Below are 17,144 nucleotides of genomic sequence, written 5' to 3'. Positions count from 1 at the left end.
CTCTTTGTCGCCATGGTGGTATTGAAAGAAACACTTAGAAAAAAGACATTCATGAACCCTTTTGTTTTGTTGCCAGCATAAAAAAACAAGTATAGGCTTACTGTCGGCCTCTCCTTGTTATGACCAGATAAAATATGTTGTCTAATGCGCAAATTTGAAACAAAATGGGATGAATTGAACAATGGACATAGCATAGGCCTAGTTCATATCGAAAAAAGTTTAAACAATTTGGAATTCTGGCTTTCACATTTCATATTTGTAACCGGAGGGTTGCCGGTTCGAACCCTGACCAGTAGGCACGGCTGAAGTGTCCTTGAGCAAGGCACCTAACCCCTCACTGCTCCCCGAGCAGGGGCGGACTGGGACCAAAAATCGGCCCTGGCATATTTGGCCCAAGCGGCCCTCAAATCGGTCGGGCACACCTAATTAACCCTTAAAGGAGTAGGTTTTTGAACATTCTAAGTTCCGCAACAATTGAAGGTTCTAAAATTCTATGTTGAATTCAATGAACCCAGATATTCTTTAGAATGTTCATTTCTCAACATTCCCGTCACACCGGTGTGACGGTACTCCTTTAAGGGTTAAATACAAAATCTTTGCATTACCCTTAAATATGCATATATTTCAACTGTCATGGAGCATTGAAAGTGATGTAGGCCTCATTGGCTGATCTGACTGATCAGAGGTAGCCATGAAGCACATGATCTCCATATTCAAGTAGCCTAGGCTATACAAGCAATTATTAAAGAAGAGTTTCTGCTTGAATTCAAAGTATCATTTCAAATGATTCAATAGGCTACATTAAACTATACAATGCTCAACTGACAGCAGCACCAAACAGTTACTGAAGCCTATGTGTAAAGAGCTAAATTACCTAGATTGTCGTAGACGTTAATCACTGTACATGTGTGTAGGACAACTGAAACAACACAAACCCAAACAGGGCTGTTGCTGGAAATATTTTATTCCTGTAGGCAGGCTTGGAATTTCACCATTCTGGGGGCAAGGCCACTTGGCCTTCAGTTGGGCATATTTGGTGGGGGGCACAAAGGCCACATGTCAGGGCACCAAGGCCAAAGTTAACTATACAGTAGTAGGCTATAAAAATGATCAAAGTTGTATTTAGCCTATTGACTGCAGTAGACCTGCATCATTGTATGAAACATTACAAAAACATGAAACATGACATATTACATAGAACTGTAAATCATCTGATCATCTAATAATTACAGATATCTAGGCTATATATAACATTTATTTTATATTTGGCCTGCTATGAAATCATGACAATTTAAATTTAAGCACAGCTCAGCTTTAAGAAACTCAAATAGCCTAGATGCATGCTTAGCATTTTGTGATCATTAAGGCTACTTTCACAAACTGTTAGTCAGCTGTCCTCTGATTTACTAATATCTAGGCGATATTTGTAACATTTATTTTTGTATTTGGCCCATTATGAAATCATGTGGAACAATTTAAACACATTGTAAAACTTAAAGCCCAAATTTGGAGACATCCAAGAAATTTACTGCAAATTCAAAACTGGATTACTCTGGAACGACTAACTGTACAGGGGACTGCTTTACACCTTTGTGTTCGGTAAGGTCTGCTGTTTATTCTGATATACGGTTTGTCGTGTGTTAAAAGAAGGGTTCGTGAAGTATTCCACCGAGATGAATGGGTAGGGAGATCATGGACGCAAAACCTTCAGTAGAATGTATGATTAAATTTAATTATATTATTTACTTTTCTCGCGAACCGTTCAACACAACAATTATCGGCTAACATCGTTTAAAAGCTGAGAAAAAGCTCTTGTGATACTTGTGATGTCTGTGTGATGAATAGGCTACTTCGTGAGTAGTTCAACTGAGAAGAATGGGTGAATTTGGACGCACTTTCTTTCCTGCGCTGTCATTTTCTCCACTGCGTAAAAGACTAAATTAATTTGCACTGTGAATGCTAAGATTATTTTGACAGGCCACACGCTAAATAAAAATCGCTATTAGTAGGACGCAAAGCAGAACATTGAAAGAAGGGGGCACCAAGGCCACCATGGCCTGTAAACCTATGATTTTCAATTTCATTTTGAAATTCCTACCCTGCCTGTAGGCTATACATTGCTGGTACATTTTGGAACATTATAGCTACATTAACTAATTATCTTTAATGTCTTCCAGTAGCCTATCATATAGGTTACTGTATATTAGTTGGCTTGTGCATGAATGTGACTTGATGTTTTGTAGCCTACATTTTTCGTCAGTCTAGTCTTTTAGCCCATCTTTTAGCCCATGATAACCCTTCCAAGATAGAACCCTTTGATGCTACTTTGAGAGACCAACCACCACTCATGCCATCGATGTTGAATTTTGGGCGTCTGACGGAAACTGATCAATCTGACCAACAATTAACATCGATTTGACTCTCTTTTGCTATCCGGGCTTGCAAATTATTCATTTAGAACATTTAAGTTGCGCTATTTGTCATTATAATCACAGCACGGCCTTACATTATCATTACCATATCATTAGCCTACATTATCGCAATTAATAAGTCATCGTAATCATCATCGTCAGCATGGCATGTCACACATAGCCTACCTGCTCCACCACTGAGTTTTTATTATGTAGCCTCAACTAGGCTCCCTGTACTCTCCACCACCTGCTCACTGTCCCTCTGCTCTGTATGCTTGCTTACATCCTCGTTCAAACTCAATGAACTTCAACATGTTGCTGACATATGCTAGCCTACTTGCAATATTGTATTTTTTAAGCTTCTACATTAGTGTTACTTTTGCACTATTGTCATTACCGCACCCGGCCGCAATTTCGATGGTAGGCTATGCTCGATTAACTTTTGATGCGCTCACAATATCCGATTGGAGTCAATATCCTGGCTCTGAGCCAAAATGCGAGGAGGGGTGGAGCCTGACGTGAGCTGTTATTGGATCAGTCAAGTGTCAATAAGGAAATGTAACCAATGGGCCGCTGATTGTCCTTCCTTTGGGCCGATCGTTGGCCAAAATGATTCAATTATATATCGCCCACCGGTTTGCCAGATGGCCAGTCCACCCATGTCCCCGAGCGCCACTGTTGTTGCAGGCAGCTCACTGCGCCGGGATTAGTGCGTGCTTCACCTCACTGTGTGTTCACTGTGTGCTGAGTGTGTTTCACTAATTCACGGATTGGGATAAATGCAGAAACCAAATTTCCCTCACAGGATCAAAAGAGTATATACTTATACTAGCTATCAAAACATTGCTCTGCACCTGCAAGTAAACTGTTCCTGTAAATGTTTTCCTCATGTGTGACTGGATTTTTGTTTTAAATACCCAAATACTTGGGATACATGTTATTCTTTCTTTTAATTTATGTGTATATATGCGAGTATGGGTGTAGGTGTGCGTATGTAGACCTATATTATGTGTGTATACATGTATGTATGCACATGCCTCTTAATACTGTATTATGTTTAATACATGGTCTTGTTTTGGAGTCGGTGGGGCGGGTGTGGTGGGCGAGGTGGGATGAGGGAGAGCTTTAGAGGGTGTGAATGTACATGTGCTGTATTGTCTTTTTTGTCCCGAGGACCCCCTCGAGAACGAGATGCTTCATCTCAAGGGGTTATCCTCTTAACAATAAAAACATTAAAATTCAGTCTGTCATGGCCAGTGTCCTTTTCTATGCTGTGGTATGCTGGGGAGGCAGCACTAGGAAGAGGGATGCTAGACAACTGGAGAGGCTGGTGAGAAAAACCGGCTCTGTGGTGGGCATGGAGCTGGAGTCACTGACATCAGTTGCAGATAAGAGGACCCTGAGCAGACTGCTCTCTATAATGGACAATGACCGCCACCCCCTGCACTCCACTTTCTCCAAGCAGAAGAGCATGTTCAGTAGTAGGCTCCTCTCTCTGTCTTGCAAAACAGACAGACTGCGTAGATCCTTTGTCCCTAGGGCCATTTAGCTCTTCAATGCTACACGGGAGAGGGGTGTGTTTGACTTAAAAGTCTGCTCTGCACAATGCCCTTTGTACCATGCCTTCATCTGGGTGCCTTTATACACACACATAAACTACCCTGGACTACCCTGGATTGCATTGATTGGCACTGTTTGACTCCCTTACTGGCTATATCCCCACCTGTTTATTTTGCTAGCTTGCCTGCATGGTCAATTCACCACGCTGTTCAGCACCACGCTGTTTTTGTCTGTATGGATAGTTCAACTTTAACTTAAACTTTTCTTTAAGTCTTTTACTTTTGTCCATGTATAGTTAAGTAATTATTATTATTTTTTTTATATGTGTAATGTCGGTGTCTTTTGGACTGAGTGCTAGCCTCCCAGAATGCTGGTTTGTGTAATGTCGGTTTTAGTTAGTGTTGTTGTGTTTTCCTTGTTATGTATGTGTTAGCTTGTGTAGTCTTTCTTTAGGTTTTACCTCATGTGTTTACCCGGTGTATTGTATGTGACAACCCTGTTCGTGTATCGTGCTTATTTTATTGACTTCCCTTGTGTTTCCTATGTAATGGTGTCTTGGTCTATGTATTTGGCTGATTCTCGCTTCAACTAATAAACCTTTTGATTGGACAACTGTGTGTGTCGCTATCGAATCGTTACATTGGTGTCAGAAGCGACTTTCGACCATGGCCTCCGCCCAGCGAGAGAAGCTGGGAATGGAAGACCATACCACTGGGTGGAGGCCCACGGAAGAGGATCCAGAGAGAGCCCTTGTAAGGGCTGCTAAAGAGCTTGAGGCCTTCTATCGTTACTGCCGCCGGAGGAGAGGAGCTGTCGCCTGGACCTGCCTGCTGCCATGGGAAGAGATCTTGCCGGAAGAGGGGCTTGAAGAAGCGGTCGCGGAGAAGACGACGCTGGCCTGGGCGCTGACTCCACTGCGAGCCGCGACACGTGAGCAGAGCCGAGGGAGAGCGGCGAGGAAGAGGTTCCTGGACGACGGACGGTTGGCAGAGGCGCTGGGGGGCAGCGAACTCCGACACGGTGGGGCAGCTTTGACGGAAAGGCCCTCTGAACTCTGAACTTTAAAACTTTTGGGTGCGTGTGAGAGGCACCGTGCTGTGTGGGCGCCCGTTCTAGTTGGCCTGTTGGCCGGCGCCTTTAAAACAAGTTAGTTGTGTGGAGTTCGTTAGCATGGCCATCTCGGAGGTCGTGCCTCCGCTGAGGCCGCGAGGGAGTGGAACGGGCCGGGAGCAGAGCAGGACGGCTCTGCGAGGAGGCAACACGAGGAGGGACGCCGAAGACGGTAGCTGCAGCGGGAGAGCTCAGCGCGGTCCGGTTGCTGCGGAGTCGGTGCCTGTCTGTCCTGGTCGGTGAAAACGACAGAGCCGGAGTGGCGTTGGTGCAGCTTCATCTGATCCCCTCGAACCCGGTGCTTGGTACAGTGTCGACGGTTGAAAAAAGGCCACCTAGGGCCCCGCCAGGAGAGGAGGAGTGCTGCGGTGACACGCCAAGGAAAGTGCAGCCTGAGGGCGGCTGCTGAGAGGAGCTGGTGACGAGGGGGGCGGCCACGCGTGGCTGCTAGCACGCCCGCACTGGATTGCTAGCAGTGTGGCCCGTTGAGTGAGCTCCTGCGGCGCACCCCCGCGTGAGTTGGCGGTACTGTCGCACTGAACTGAGTGGCGGGCGACGCGCGCCAACGTTAGCATGTGGCTACCTCGTGGGCATTGCCGAGGACGGCAATGGCTTGTTTGGGGAGCTATGTAACGTCGGTGCACAAGACATTGCGTAGCGTTCTCCCACGCAGGGCATGCTGGGATACGGGAGTGAACATTTGGGTTTATGTCGTTATTTCTCCTAAGTTATAAGTGTAAAGTTAGCGTCTTTATTGTAACATGTTCCCCTTTTAGTTCTCCCTCGTGTGTGATCCTTTTTGTGTGGGGGGCTGCGTCCTCCCCTGTATGTGTAGTGTGTGTGTCTACTTGACCTGCCCTGTTTGCATTGTGTTCTTTGTCTGAGTCCCTGCCCTCGTACTCACAATAAAGCTTGCATTGAGCAACGCTTGGTGTCCTGAAACCTTCAAACGTTACAATATTGTGTAGCCTGTACTTGAATAGGTATATAATTTACACTGGAAATGTATACTTGCACTGACACTCTCTTGCACTATGATATGTTGCACCTTTCTGCATTTTTTCCTACCGCTCCTTTAACATGTTACAATCTAACTTTAGGCTACTGTAAGGGCACACTAATATCTTCCTTTGTATTTTTGTTGTATGTGTGTGTGCGTGGATGTCCTGTCTGTGTATGATGTGTATAAGCTATTGGACACCTTCATTTCTTTCTGGATAAATAAAGTATCTCTATTTATCTATCTATCTATCTATCTCTATCTATCTATCTATCTATCTATTTATGTATCCATCTATCCATCCATCCATCTATCTATCTAAACTTATATCTATCTACACACCAAGTGCTCAATGATTAAACATACCCTGTCGCGTGGGCTGATGGAAGCTAAATGTGTTACAACATGTGTCGTAAGGTATGCTACAATGAAATACTAAGTAGCCTATGCTATAATAGGTTATATAGATCATTGAATACGTATTGAGTCACCGTACTCAGCTAGTACATTTTCCATAGCAACGGGCAGGTCTCCAAGGCAACATCCTCTCCAATCTTGTGTCTGGACCATCTATCCATGGGCTACGGACGCAACAATACTATGCCTAAAGAAATGGGTTAATTGTGTTATGATTGTCAGCTCATGAGCAGGCCGTTATCGATCAAATGTATAAGAGGCGGGGACAATAATGGTCTCACAATAGCACTGCGCGAAGTGGTGAACACTCATGTCAATGTTGACGTCTCCACTCGTTATAAATTCATCCAAACGACGGGCATCCCACGCGAGTTCCATCTGTCCAATCTCCTCTCGTCTCCATTGACGACGTCCATCCATCCTCGACCCTGTCGCTCAACGAATAGTGAATACCAGCACAGCGCGTGCATGCTGAAGAGATGGACCCAGCCGTGCTCATCTTTCTTCTGTACGTGATGATAGCCCACGAGCTTGTCTGCGGCTGGATGCAATACCGGAGAGAAGCGGCAAAGCCCAGAAAACGCGCTGCACTTATGTGGTGCTCCAGGTTAGGTCTCTGTCCTGGGTGCGTGCGTGGGTGTGTGTGCGCGCGCGCGTTTGTGTGTGTTTGGTGTGAGCGTGCATGTAGGCTGTGTACCTTAGTGTTTGTGTTCGTTTCATCGCATGCATTAGTAATGAACGTTAGCAGATTTCTATTCTGCTATTGCATGTGATACTAAAACATACCGTGGCATCATCTCTTTTTGTCTTTTGCCCTGCTTGCGCGTCTGGTGTCGCTGCGCCACGCCTCGTTTGTGTCCCCAGTTCTCGTGTGTGCCAAGGCACCTGGCGAGTGAGCAGCCAGTCCATGAGGACAGACCGAGGGAGGGACTGGAGGAAGAGTGGGCGCATCGTCAGGAAGGCATGAAGGGAAAAAACAGGGAGACAGACTATGCAAGACTGAGATGTGAGACCAGCTCCCTCAAGGGCCCTACTTTAATTAAAGAGACTTCAGGTCAACTATGCCACTGACTGCCTTTGTAGAAAGAGAGAATTTTGAATTGAAAAATTGAATTGAATTGAGAGAGAGAGAGAGAGAGAGAGAGGGAGAGAGTGTGTGTGTGTTGTTCCCAATTTGATACATTCAGAGTCCATTGTGTATACAAATTGTAATGTATGAAGTATTTCTATACACATTTTGGTGTTTCTCAATGTGTTTTTCATGTATGATGATAACTGTTTACATTGCAATTCTATTGTTGAAATATTCTGTATGTTTTGGAATAAATTCTAATTGTAAAGTTCACTAGATTTGTTCTTTTTTTCACCACATGGACAATAGCAAAGCCCATTGATTAAAATAACCTTTACTTGTTAGGGACAGGCATTTTCTGATACTTTGCAGTTTAGCAGGACTGATTATGTAAAATGAGGGTATAGTGTAAAAACAGATTGATCAACAGAGTTAACAATAAACAAAACATTTATCAACAAAAATGTACCTGGTTAATTAGGCCAGTTACAAATTTACCTAACATAGAAAATACACCAAAGTGGATGTCCTAATACTTTACAATGTTCAGAGACAATACATAATACATATATGATGTATATTAATACAATACCTACAATAGTCCGTCATCGTGATGTCATAATAGAGCGTGTTAAAAGAATTGGATGATATCTTGAGGTCCCTTTAGGGCGCCTTTTTTCGTGACTGCCATCCAGCAGTAGGAAATGCAGGAGGAAGAGTATCACCCTCAGGTAATAGTAGCAGCCTGTGAAGAGTAGCTTCACCCTCAGGTAATAGTAGCAGTCTGTGAAGCACAATTCTTCGAATGAAGGTTTTAGACTTTTAGACAATGACATGGTGTTTCTAAAGCTGATGAAACATGGGGCAACTTTTTCAGCTACAGTATGATGCTTGGCAATGTTCCTCACTATTATGATTCTGGCATGTTCCCATTGAAATTGGACAACAACTTCTTTCCCGTTTCAAATCGTCATGATCACCCAATTAGAATAAATGATACTGGTTATGTAGTTGCCCAGCAACTTTGCTCAAAAAGTCACCCTAGCCACCTTTAGTCAATATTACTGTCTGTGGGGATAAAAAACAAACAAAGTAATTTAAAGCTAGTCACAATATGTCTAAGCTTGTTAAGCCCTACAGCCCTGGTTGTCAGTGGGTGTGAACTTAAAATGTCTTTCCAGGAAGTGGATGTACTTAATAATAAATTCATAAATATTCATAGAAGCAGGAATTGCTGTCAAATTAAATCATATTCTGACTAAATGAGTTTTCAGGAATGCAGTAACCTTGATTTCCTTATATGTGTCATATCCGGCAAAAGGGTTTGTTGGAAGTTTTCCTTCCAAAGTTTTTCATCTGAATTTTCTTTGACTTTTGAATCTTTTCCAAGAAAGATAGTAATACATCTAATACAGCTGTTGTGGAAATATACTACTCTGTGCTGTAGAAACTAATGATTAACAAGTTAATTAATCTGTTCTTAGTTAACTGCTTACACCACGAATGCTTACTGTCTTGTTTATATCATCATTGTAAATATGTGGACATGTAGCTTTTCCCACTGACGCATCACTTCTCTGATGAGTGCTTTGGGATACGTGTGAAATGAAAAGTACAGTAAGCATACTGCTGAGCGATAGAGAATGGGCCTGTGCAGCTCTGTGCAGTAATTGTGTATTGAGATGTGTTCAGGTGAGGTGCTGGGCTCAGCAGATCAGATCAGAGGGGCTGTTCTTCCCTTTGCTTCCTGTAACACTCAGCGAGTGAGTGTTCCTCTGTGTCTCTGGGGAAGGAGCCAGCTCAAACAGCACCAAGATCTGCTGGTCCAGCATCCTATATTGAGATATTTTGGGGTGTACAGTGTTAAAATATGTATGTAAAATACATAGGCCTATGTGACAATTTTGTGAAATTGGGAGCACAACGACAATTATGTATCCATACAACCATACGACGTGCAGTATGCAAATCAAGTTCCACAGAGAAATTATGTATTCCAATTTGATTTAATCAGAGCTTTAATTCTATGTATTTTATTAAAAGTAAGAAAGTAAACAACACATAGCCTAGCGCCACATCAGCATTTCCCTAGTACAACTGGTTATACAGCAGATGTGCAGTCAGCTTAAACAGGTTATTCCAGGTACTGTAAGATAAAGGTAAACTGCAGTGCATGTCACTGCGCTTTGTCCTTCCTCACGAGTGGAATCTTGGTTTCAGGAAGACAAAACGGACTGGCTGCTTTTAAAAACCTCAGTCAAGAGACGGGATACTTGACAACACACAGCTCCTCCTGTAAGGTAAGATATGTGAACTATACATTTTAAGATACACTACTGGTCAAAAGTTTGGGGTCACAAATTTCCATTCCACTCCATTATAGACAGAATACCAGCTGAGATCAGTTGTATTTTTTTAGTCATGTCAGCAGTTTTTTTTTAGTAAACTTGAACTTGGATGAATGGTTGCTGATAATGGACAATGTAGATATTGCATTAAAGATCAGCCATTTCTTTCTACAATTGTCATTTACAACATTAATGATGAAAACAAGGACATTTCTAAATGACTCCAAACTTTTGAACAGTACTGTATCTTTGATGTTATACCTTTTGATCCTATGTACTTTTTTTTGTGTTAGAGGCATCAGAAACATCATCTATCTGTCAGTGTGTAGGTAACAGAGGCGGACAGAGTACACAGCTTTATTACTTGAGTAAAAGTACAGATACCCTTTGCTACATTTTTCTCAAGTACAAGTAAAAGTACAACAGTCAGATGTCTACTTAAGTAAAAGTACTGAAGTACTTGTTTTTAAAAGTACTTGAGTATCAAGAGTACAAGAGTAGCCTACATTTTCTAAATATTGCATTACTACTGCCACAGTGCTTACATTTATGTACAGAAACGTACATGGAGTTATGAAAAATGTTAATGTTAATACATTGGAGAATGTAAAATGAATTGGAAGTAAAATCCAAGGTAATAGGTAATAGTTTATGTGGTTTTCATAGCAGATTTAACAGTAATAATTTCAAAGAAATTACTTGAATGTTTTTGTCATTGATACAACACCAAAAAATGATGGTTAAATTTAAAAACAAAAAATATCATTAAAAAGTATTCTGTCCAGATAATATATTTTTTGCAACCAACAGCCAATGAAACTTTCTTGGTTTTGAACAGTGAGTTATTGAACAAATACTGTACCTGGCCAGAAACTGCTCCTTAATGCCAGTAACTATAATTGAATTGGTAAAACTTCACACATCCCTGTTAGTGCACTTTAAGTGCAGTATTTTGAGTGACATGTTTTTTCCCTCTTTTTGACCTGGAGAGGTGATCTGTCAAAAGGCATGTCAAAATCTGTTCACAAACAAAGACAACAGGCTGTACCAGATACCATGTCATACTATTTTGTGTAAGTCTTATCTGACAAAAACTGATCCACAAAACTTATTGTACAGGCCATGGTTATTTCCAAACTGGACTTACTCTAAAACTTGATCAGTATCACTGCTATGCAGATGACACTCAGTTTTACCTGCCTGTTAACACTGATGGCATTTGTTCATTGGAGAATATTTTTAACTGTCTCAGTAACGTCAAACGCTGGATGGCAAGAAATGTTCTTCAACTGAACGAAAGTAAAACTGATATCAATATTTTTCCATCCTGAAAAATGCACTAGGACCTCTCTCTGCAAACTGCTACAGTGAAGTCAAGAATCTCAGGGTTTTCTCTGACTCCTCTTTAAATTTTAATAAGCAAGTAAATAGTGTGGTCAAAGGCAGCTTTTTCCAGTTAAGAACCATTGCAAAACTGAAGCCCTTTCTGTCCTTCTCCGATCTTGAAACTCTTATACATGCTTTCATAACATCTAGACTAGATTATTGTAATTCATTATATGCAGGCCTAACCCACTCCACTCTCAACAGACTCCAGCTAGTTCAAAATGCAGCAGCTAGATTATTAAGTGGCTCTAAGAAACGTGAGCATATAACTCCTGTCTTGGCTAATCTGCACTGGTTACCTGTGGAGCACAGAGTTCATTTTAAAATGTTAAAATGTTGCCCCCAACTCTGGAATAGTGTACCTGTACATATTAAGTCCTCTCTTCCTCTCTCTCTTAAGACTGCTTTAAGTCTAACTTAAAGACTTTCATTTTCTCCCAAGCTTTTAATCTACCTTAATACCCCCCCCCCCCACACACACACACACACACTCTTTATTCTTTATTTTATTTTCGACTAATTTGTTTATTATTTTTATTATTTATTTCCCCCCATATTATATTATTATTATTGTTGTACCATTGTCATTGTTTTATGTTTGTTTGTAAGCACTTTGGTTCAATTCAGTTGTTTTAAATGTGCTATAGAAATAAAGTTGACTTGACTTGACTTGACTAAAATGTTGGCTTTATGTCATTTGATCACATGACAATTTTCCATCTAATTATATTACATAAATTGAATGTGAAGGATAAAGTTTAATAGTATGTTTTTTTTTATCAGGTAAATGTTGTAAAACATTGTTGTCCAAGAAATGTCCAACAAGACTGTGTGTCTAGAGCATCACTTACTGGAGCATCTTAATCTTAAAGGCACACTATGCAGTTTTTAGCTTAATGTGCACGTTTTTTAGCTTAATTTACCTTAATTTAACAGCTTCAGAGTCATTGGAATGGTTATATGGCTTTTTTCGGGTTGAATGGTGGCCGTCTCGCTTCCCCCTAGCGCCTGTGAGCGGAAAAACCACCCTTGCAACTGTGGGCCGGTGGGCCGACGGCCTCAGTGTCAGGAAGTATAACGAGTGTAACGAATTGCTTTACTGCATTCAAATGCACATACATGCCAGACACCGGCTAGAAAAAGGTAGCGATGGAGTTTCTCAGACATTCATCATGACAGAGCCAGCAAAAAAGAAGCAAAAACCGAGAAAACAGTAAGGAATATGCCAATACTGCATAGTTTACCTTTAAGTCTTTAGACCTTTGGGGGCAGTTTATTTCCATCCAAGTTCATTAACACCTTCTGGAGGATCTCAAATGTATACTTGAGTTCTTGGGGATAGGTCAAATTAAGAGCATAAATGAGTCCAAAACACATGCCCTGAAAGAGATTTTATTTGTATAAGTAGCAGTTTAACACGCTTGCTTTAGCTGCTGGAGCCATGAGGAATGGTATCCTCTTTCCAGCAATTCTGCCACAGGTTTCTTCAGCACATCATTCTTATCATAGCTGGTTTCTTAGTGATCATCCTCTTGTCCGTCCACAGTCTCTGCTGCTGGGGTTTACATGTCCCTGTACTCTTCCACTGATCAGCCATGTCTGTGTCAAAGAGCTCCCTCCTGCCTAAGACACTGCGCCAGCACTACCTCTCGCTCCCCCAGGGCAAGAAGTGCCAGGTGACGTACGTGTGGATCGACGGCTCCGGAGAGGGCCTGCGGAACAAGACCCGAACCCTGGAGGAAGAACCCAAGGGCGTCGCTGGTAAGAGGACAGCACCCTTGAAGGGACAGGTGGTCCCTTAAAGCTGATGATTTATGGGGCAGCTTTTTGAGCAATGTTGCAGGGCAATGTTCCTCATCATTGTTATTCTGGCATGTTCCCATTAATATATGCAACAATTCATTTTCCGGAGAACTTTAATCACGATCTTCTAATTTGAATAAATGGAACTGCTTATGTGGTTACCCAGCAGCATTGCTCAAATAGTTGCCCCATGTATAATCACCTTTACTGATCAATGGTATTCAGCCATTTTCTTATTCTCTTTTTCTCTCTATAGAAGTACATCAGAAGCAAATGGTGTCAAAAAGAAGCAAGATTTATCCAGTGCTTATTTCATCCCATCCTGTCTGTCTTTATTGGAACTCTTACGTCTGAAATCCTTCTCACTGAATGTGGGCCTTGTTTTGCTGTAGATATCCCTGAATGGAACTTTGATGGCTCCAGCACAGACCAGGCAGAAGGCTCCAACAGCGACATGTTTCTCATCCCTGTCTGTATGTTCAGGGACCCCTTCACCTTGGACCCCAACAAACTTGTCATGTGTGAAGTTCTCAAGTACAACCGCAAGCCTGCAGGTAAAGGCAATTTCATCTCAACGCTTCTCTGGTGTTGACTTTTATAGTGAGGACAATGCAGTGGAGTGTGTTTACTTCATAAGCACCTTTCACTGATGTAACTCAGTCAAAATCTGGTTACATTATAGTCCTGTACAGCATAATTTCTGTCCAAAAAACAGGCATTGACAAAAATCTAACTTTGAAGTGAAGTTGAACACATTTTATACTGCTTTTAAAGTAATCAAGGTCTGTAATAGTATACAAATAACATACAAACCCTATGCAATGTATACATCATGATAACTTTTCCAGTGCTCTTCTTATGCAATAATCGCTGTTGCAATCTTTGTTTTGTATGCAGAGACAAACCACCGTCACAAATGCAATCAGGTGATGGAGAGGGTAAAAGATGAGCACCCGTGGTTTGGGATGGAGCAGGAGTACACCCTCCTAGGGATAAATGGACACCCATACGGCTGGCCAGAAAATGGCTTCCCTGGGCCCCAGGGTGAGTGTGTGGCCCCTGATGAATCAGAGTGGAGCAGTGTGGAGGTTTATTTTCTGAAGAGCTCTGTCACAAAAGGCAATGATGCAGAGCAGCTCTCGGGAGCATGTTGAGAGTTGCTGTGGGTGGATCATAATGATGCCTTTGATCTCCATATGGACATATATTGGCCACTGAAACACTTAGTTTATTCAAAGAATAAATCAAATTTTCTGTTTCATGCTGTTATTTTATTTCAGTAAGCTTATATCTGGTTACAAAATGAAGCAATATAGTGCACCTATATCATTAACAACTGTTGTTGTGTGTTTGCATAAATAACTTTATAATATATATAAATACCTACATTTATATCTTTATATAAACATTGGATACCTGTTTGAAACTGATTTTGAACCTCTTGAACTTCTTCAGGACCATACTACTGTGGAGTGGGATCTAACTGTGCCTATGGCAGAGACATTGTAGAGTGCCACTACAAGGCCTGCCTCTATGCCGGAGTGAAGATCTGTGGCACCAATGCAGAAGTCATGCCCTCACAGGTAGATCACTCTGTCATCATTACCTCATCTGACAGACTAGAGGTCGCATTCATCACCTACAACTTGCAGGGAGAAAGTCCATTTCAAGCAGACACGTTCAGATTTCCGAACATATCGTAGATACCGTATATTAGACGTGTTATGTTAGTAGATCATTCTGGATAGGTAGGTCATTTGGAAGTTCATGGTAGATCATTGATTCCTCTTTGATATATATATATCTCCCTGGCCATTTGCATTCTCCTAAGGTTGTTTAATGAAAGCCTTTGCTGTTCCTTTCCCTGCAGTGGGAGTTCCAGGTTGGTCCATCTGAGGGGATAGACATGGGAGACCACCTGTGGATGGCCCGGTTCCTGCTGCATCGAGTCTGTGAGGACTTTGGGGTGGTGGCCTCTCTGGACCCCAAACCCATGAAAGGGAACTGGAATGGCGCTGGTTGTCACACCAACGTCAGCACGGAAGCAATGAGAGGAGAGGGGGGACTGCAGTGAGTGTGAAATCATATCAAAGACACAGACACTCACATCAATATCACTATTGCATGCAGTCTTGAATTATGCTAACAGAAAAAAGACATTGACTAACCATGATAATCTACATTAATAATAAGAGTCCATTCTGATCCATACCCATACACACTGGCAGATTTGGCTAAACTAATCCTTGTATTTGCAGACATATCGAAAATGCCATTGAGAAACTCAGCAAACGACACAAAGAGCACATCTTTGTGTATGATCCTCATGGTGGCAAGGACAACTGGAGACGCCTAACTGGCAGGCACGAGACATCCAGCATCGAGGAGTTCTCTGCTGGCGTGGCTAATCGCGGGTCCAGTATCAGAATCCCACGACAGGTCGGTCAGGATAAATGTGGGTACTTCGAGGACAGGCGGCCTGCCGCGAACTGTGACCCGTATGCGGTCACTGGCGCCATAGCTCGCACCTGCTTCCTGGATCAAACGGAAAATGATGAAGAGGCTTGAGGAAGTGCAGGGGCGTATAATGGAGGATGGTACTGTCAACAGTCCATTAAAAATAAAACATGAATTAAACTAGTTGAGTCTCCAGCACCTTGCCTCTGTTTGGCCAGTAAATTAATAGTCTAAATATGGCTTTTTTTGTGACAGATACATTTATATATTTTGGTTTATATTTAAGTGTAAGTTAATGGATAAAAACAGCTTGCAGTTAGAGTTGGTGTATTTAGGTGTATGCCTTCTACGGAATGCCTTAAAAAATCTTCTGCTGACAGGTAGCCTTCATGTTTGTATCGTATATATTGTAATACTGCGAATAAATGTTTTCCTGACATGCTGGTTAGCTATCAGTGCTGGCAATATAACTAGTGGTGGTGTTTATATAGCAAATCATAATATATGTTCTTGTTTCTAATGTGAGAAATGGCAAAACAACATAATGCATGTGCTATTTAATGTGAGAGGTGGGTCTGATGCTTTTTAGTTCAATGTTTACATTAACCAGTAACTACCAGTAACTTTATACATAAAACAAAAGTACCTCCAGTGATGGATACTCAACACTTACTCAATATAACCACAAGGTGTCAGTCCATCCTTACTCAGATCTAAGCAATTTGCAAGTGTTATGTCAATTTGAAGAACAACATAGGTGTGGTCAATTGTTTATTATTATTATTATTATTTTCATTTTGGATATTTAACTTAATCTACATAAATAAATACCCATTGTCAACAAAACAAATGTTCTTTGCCTTCATTTCCAAGTGGTAAATATAGACATGTGTTATTGACAGGCCTGTCTCAATATGCCACAGCAGTTCATTGTTATTTTGGTTGGTTGACAGAAAAGATCATAGTTTTGGTCAATCTACATGTAATTCAAACATGATTTAAGTGAATACATCAATGTTCAATACTGACTCATTTGAATGTCACTGACTTATTTCTAATGTCAACAAACACACATGCATTATGACTTTATCATGGTAGCCCAGAATTGATCTAGCTATTCCATGGAAATTTTGTTGTGAAAGCTCAGCCATTCCGTTAATTTTACAAAGGACAATATTTTGCATACAGAGGGAGAAAGGGAGAGAGAGGGAGTATGGCCCTGAGTGGCTTGCTTTGAGTAGTAAGATAATTGAAAGGGGAGTTTTTATACCGGTTATATATAAAAGTTTACATGCTATCATTAAAGTTGCCGTGATATATTGATAGTTTATCCTGTCCTGTATTATAGGCCTACATAATTTCAGGTGTTTCTTTGTGCCTTGGGCAAATCATGAGATAAATGTAGAGTTGGACATTGAATAGACATCAGCAAATGTGTTACGGCGTTTGGAAATATTTAACGGCAAGAGGTGAACGGATGCAGGGAACAGACCACCCCGATCTCAATGAATGAATCAAATGTTATCGTAATGACGTCAACACAGGGCCGCTGCCACGAGAAACGGGGTGGAGAAGAAGGG

At 41.6% G+C, this 17,144-nt stretch overlaps 1 protein-coding gene and 1 long non-coding RNA gene across 4 annotated transcripts; both read left to right on the top strand.

Annotated features, from left to right (window-relative positions):
• Positions 1-6,618: 6,618 nt before the first annotated feature.
• On the top strand, positions 6,619-7,841 carry LOC125305034. Its single transcript, XR_007195322.1, has 2 exons — positions 6,619-7,105; positions 7,363-7,841. It is a non-coding gene; the product is annotated as an uncharacterized LOC125305034 (long non-coding RNA).
• A 481-nt stretch (positions 7,842-8,322) lies between these two features.
• Positions 8,323-16,349, top strand: LOC125304537 (glutamine synthetase-like). Of its 3 annotated transcripts, XM_048258913.1 has the most exons (8): positions 8,323-8,340; positions 9,791-9,870; positions 12,851-13,065; positions 13,500-13,661; positions 14,005-14,151; positions 14,563-14,690; positions 14,978-15,177; positions 15,366-16,349. In XM_048258913.1, the coding sequence occupies exons 3-8, from the start codon at positions 12,900-12,902 to the stop codon at positions 15,673-15,675; spliced, it is 1,113 nt and encodes a 370-aa protein (XP_048114870.1). In that variant the 5' UTR covers positions 8,323-8,340; positions 9,791-9,870; positions 12,851-12,899; the 3' UTR covers positions 15,676-16,349. The 3 variants fall into 3 exon arrangements, with proteins under 3 accessions (XP_048114870.1, XP_048114869.1, XP_048114871.1); XM_048258912.1 differs by lacking the exon at positions 8,323-8,340 and having other exon boundaries at positions 9,774-9,870; XM_048258914.1 differs by lacking the exon at positions 8,323-8,340 and having other exon boundaries at positions 9,791-9,865.
• The last annotated feature ends 795 nt before the right edge of the window (positions 16,350-17,144 follow it).

This window comes from Alosa alosa, chromosome 12, assembly GCF_017589495.1.
Source record: "Alosa alosa isolate M-15738 ecotype Scorff River chromosome 12, AALO_Geno_1.1, whole genome shotgun sequence".
NCBI classification, from domain to species: domain Eukaryota; kingdom Metazoa; phylum Chordata; class Actinopteri; order Clupeiformes; family Clupeidae; genus Alosa; species Alosa alosa.
This window is presented reverse-complemented; position numbering and strand designations above follow the sequence as displayed.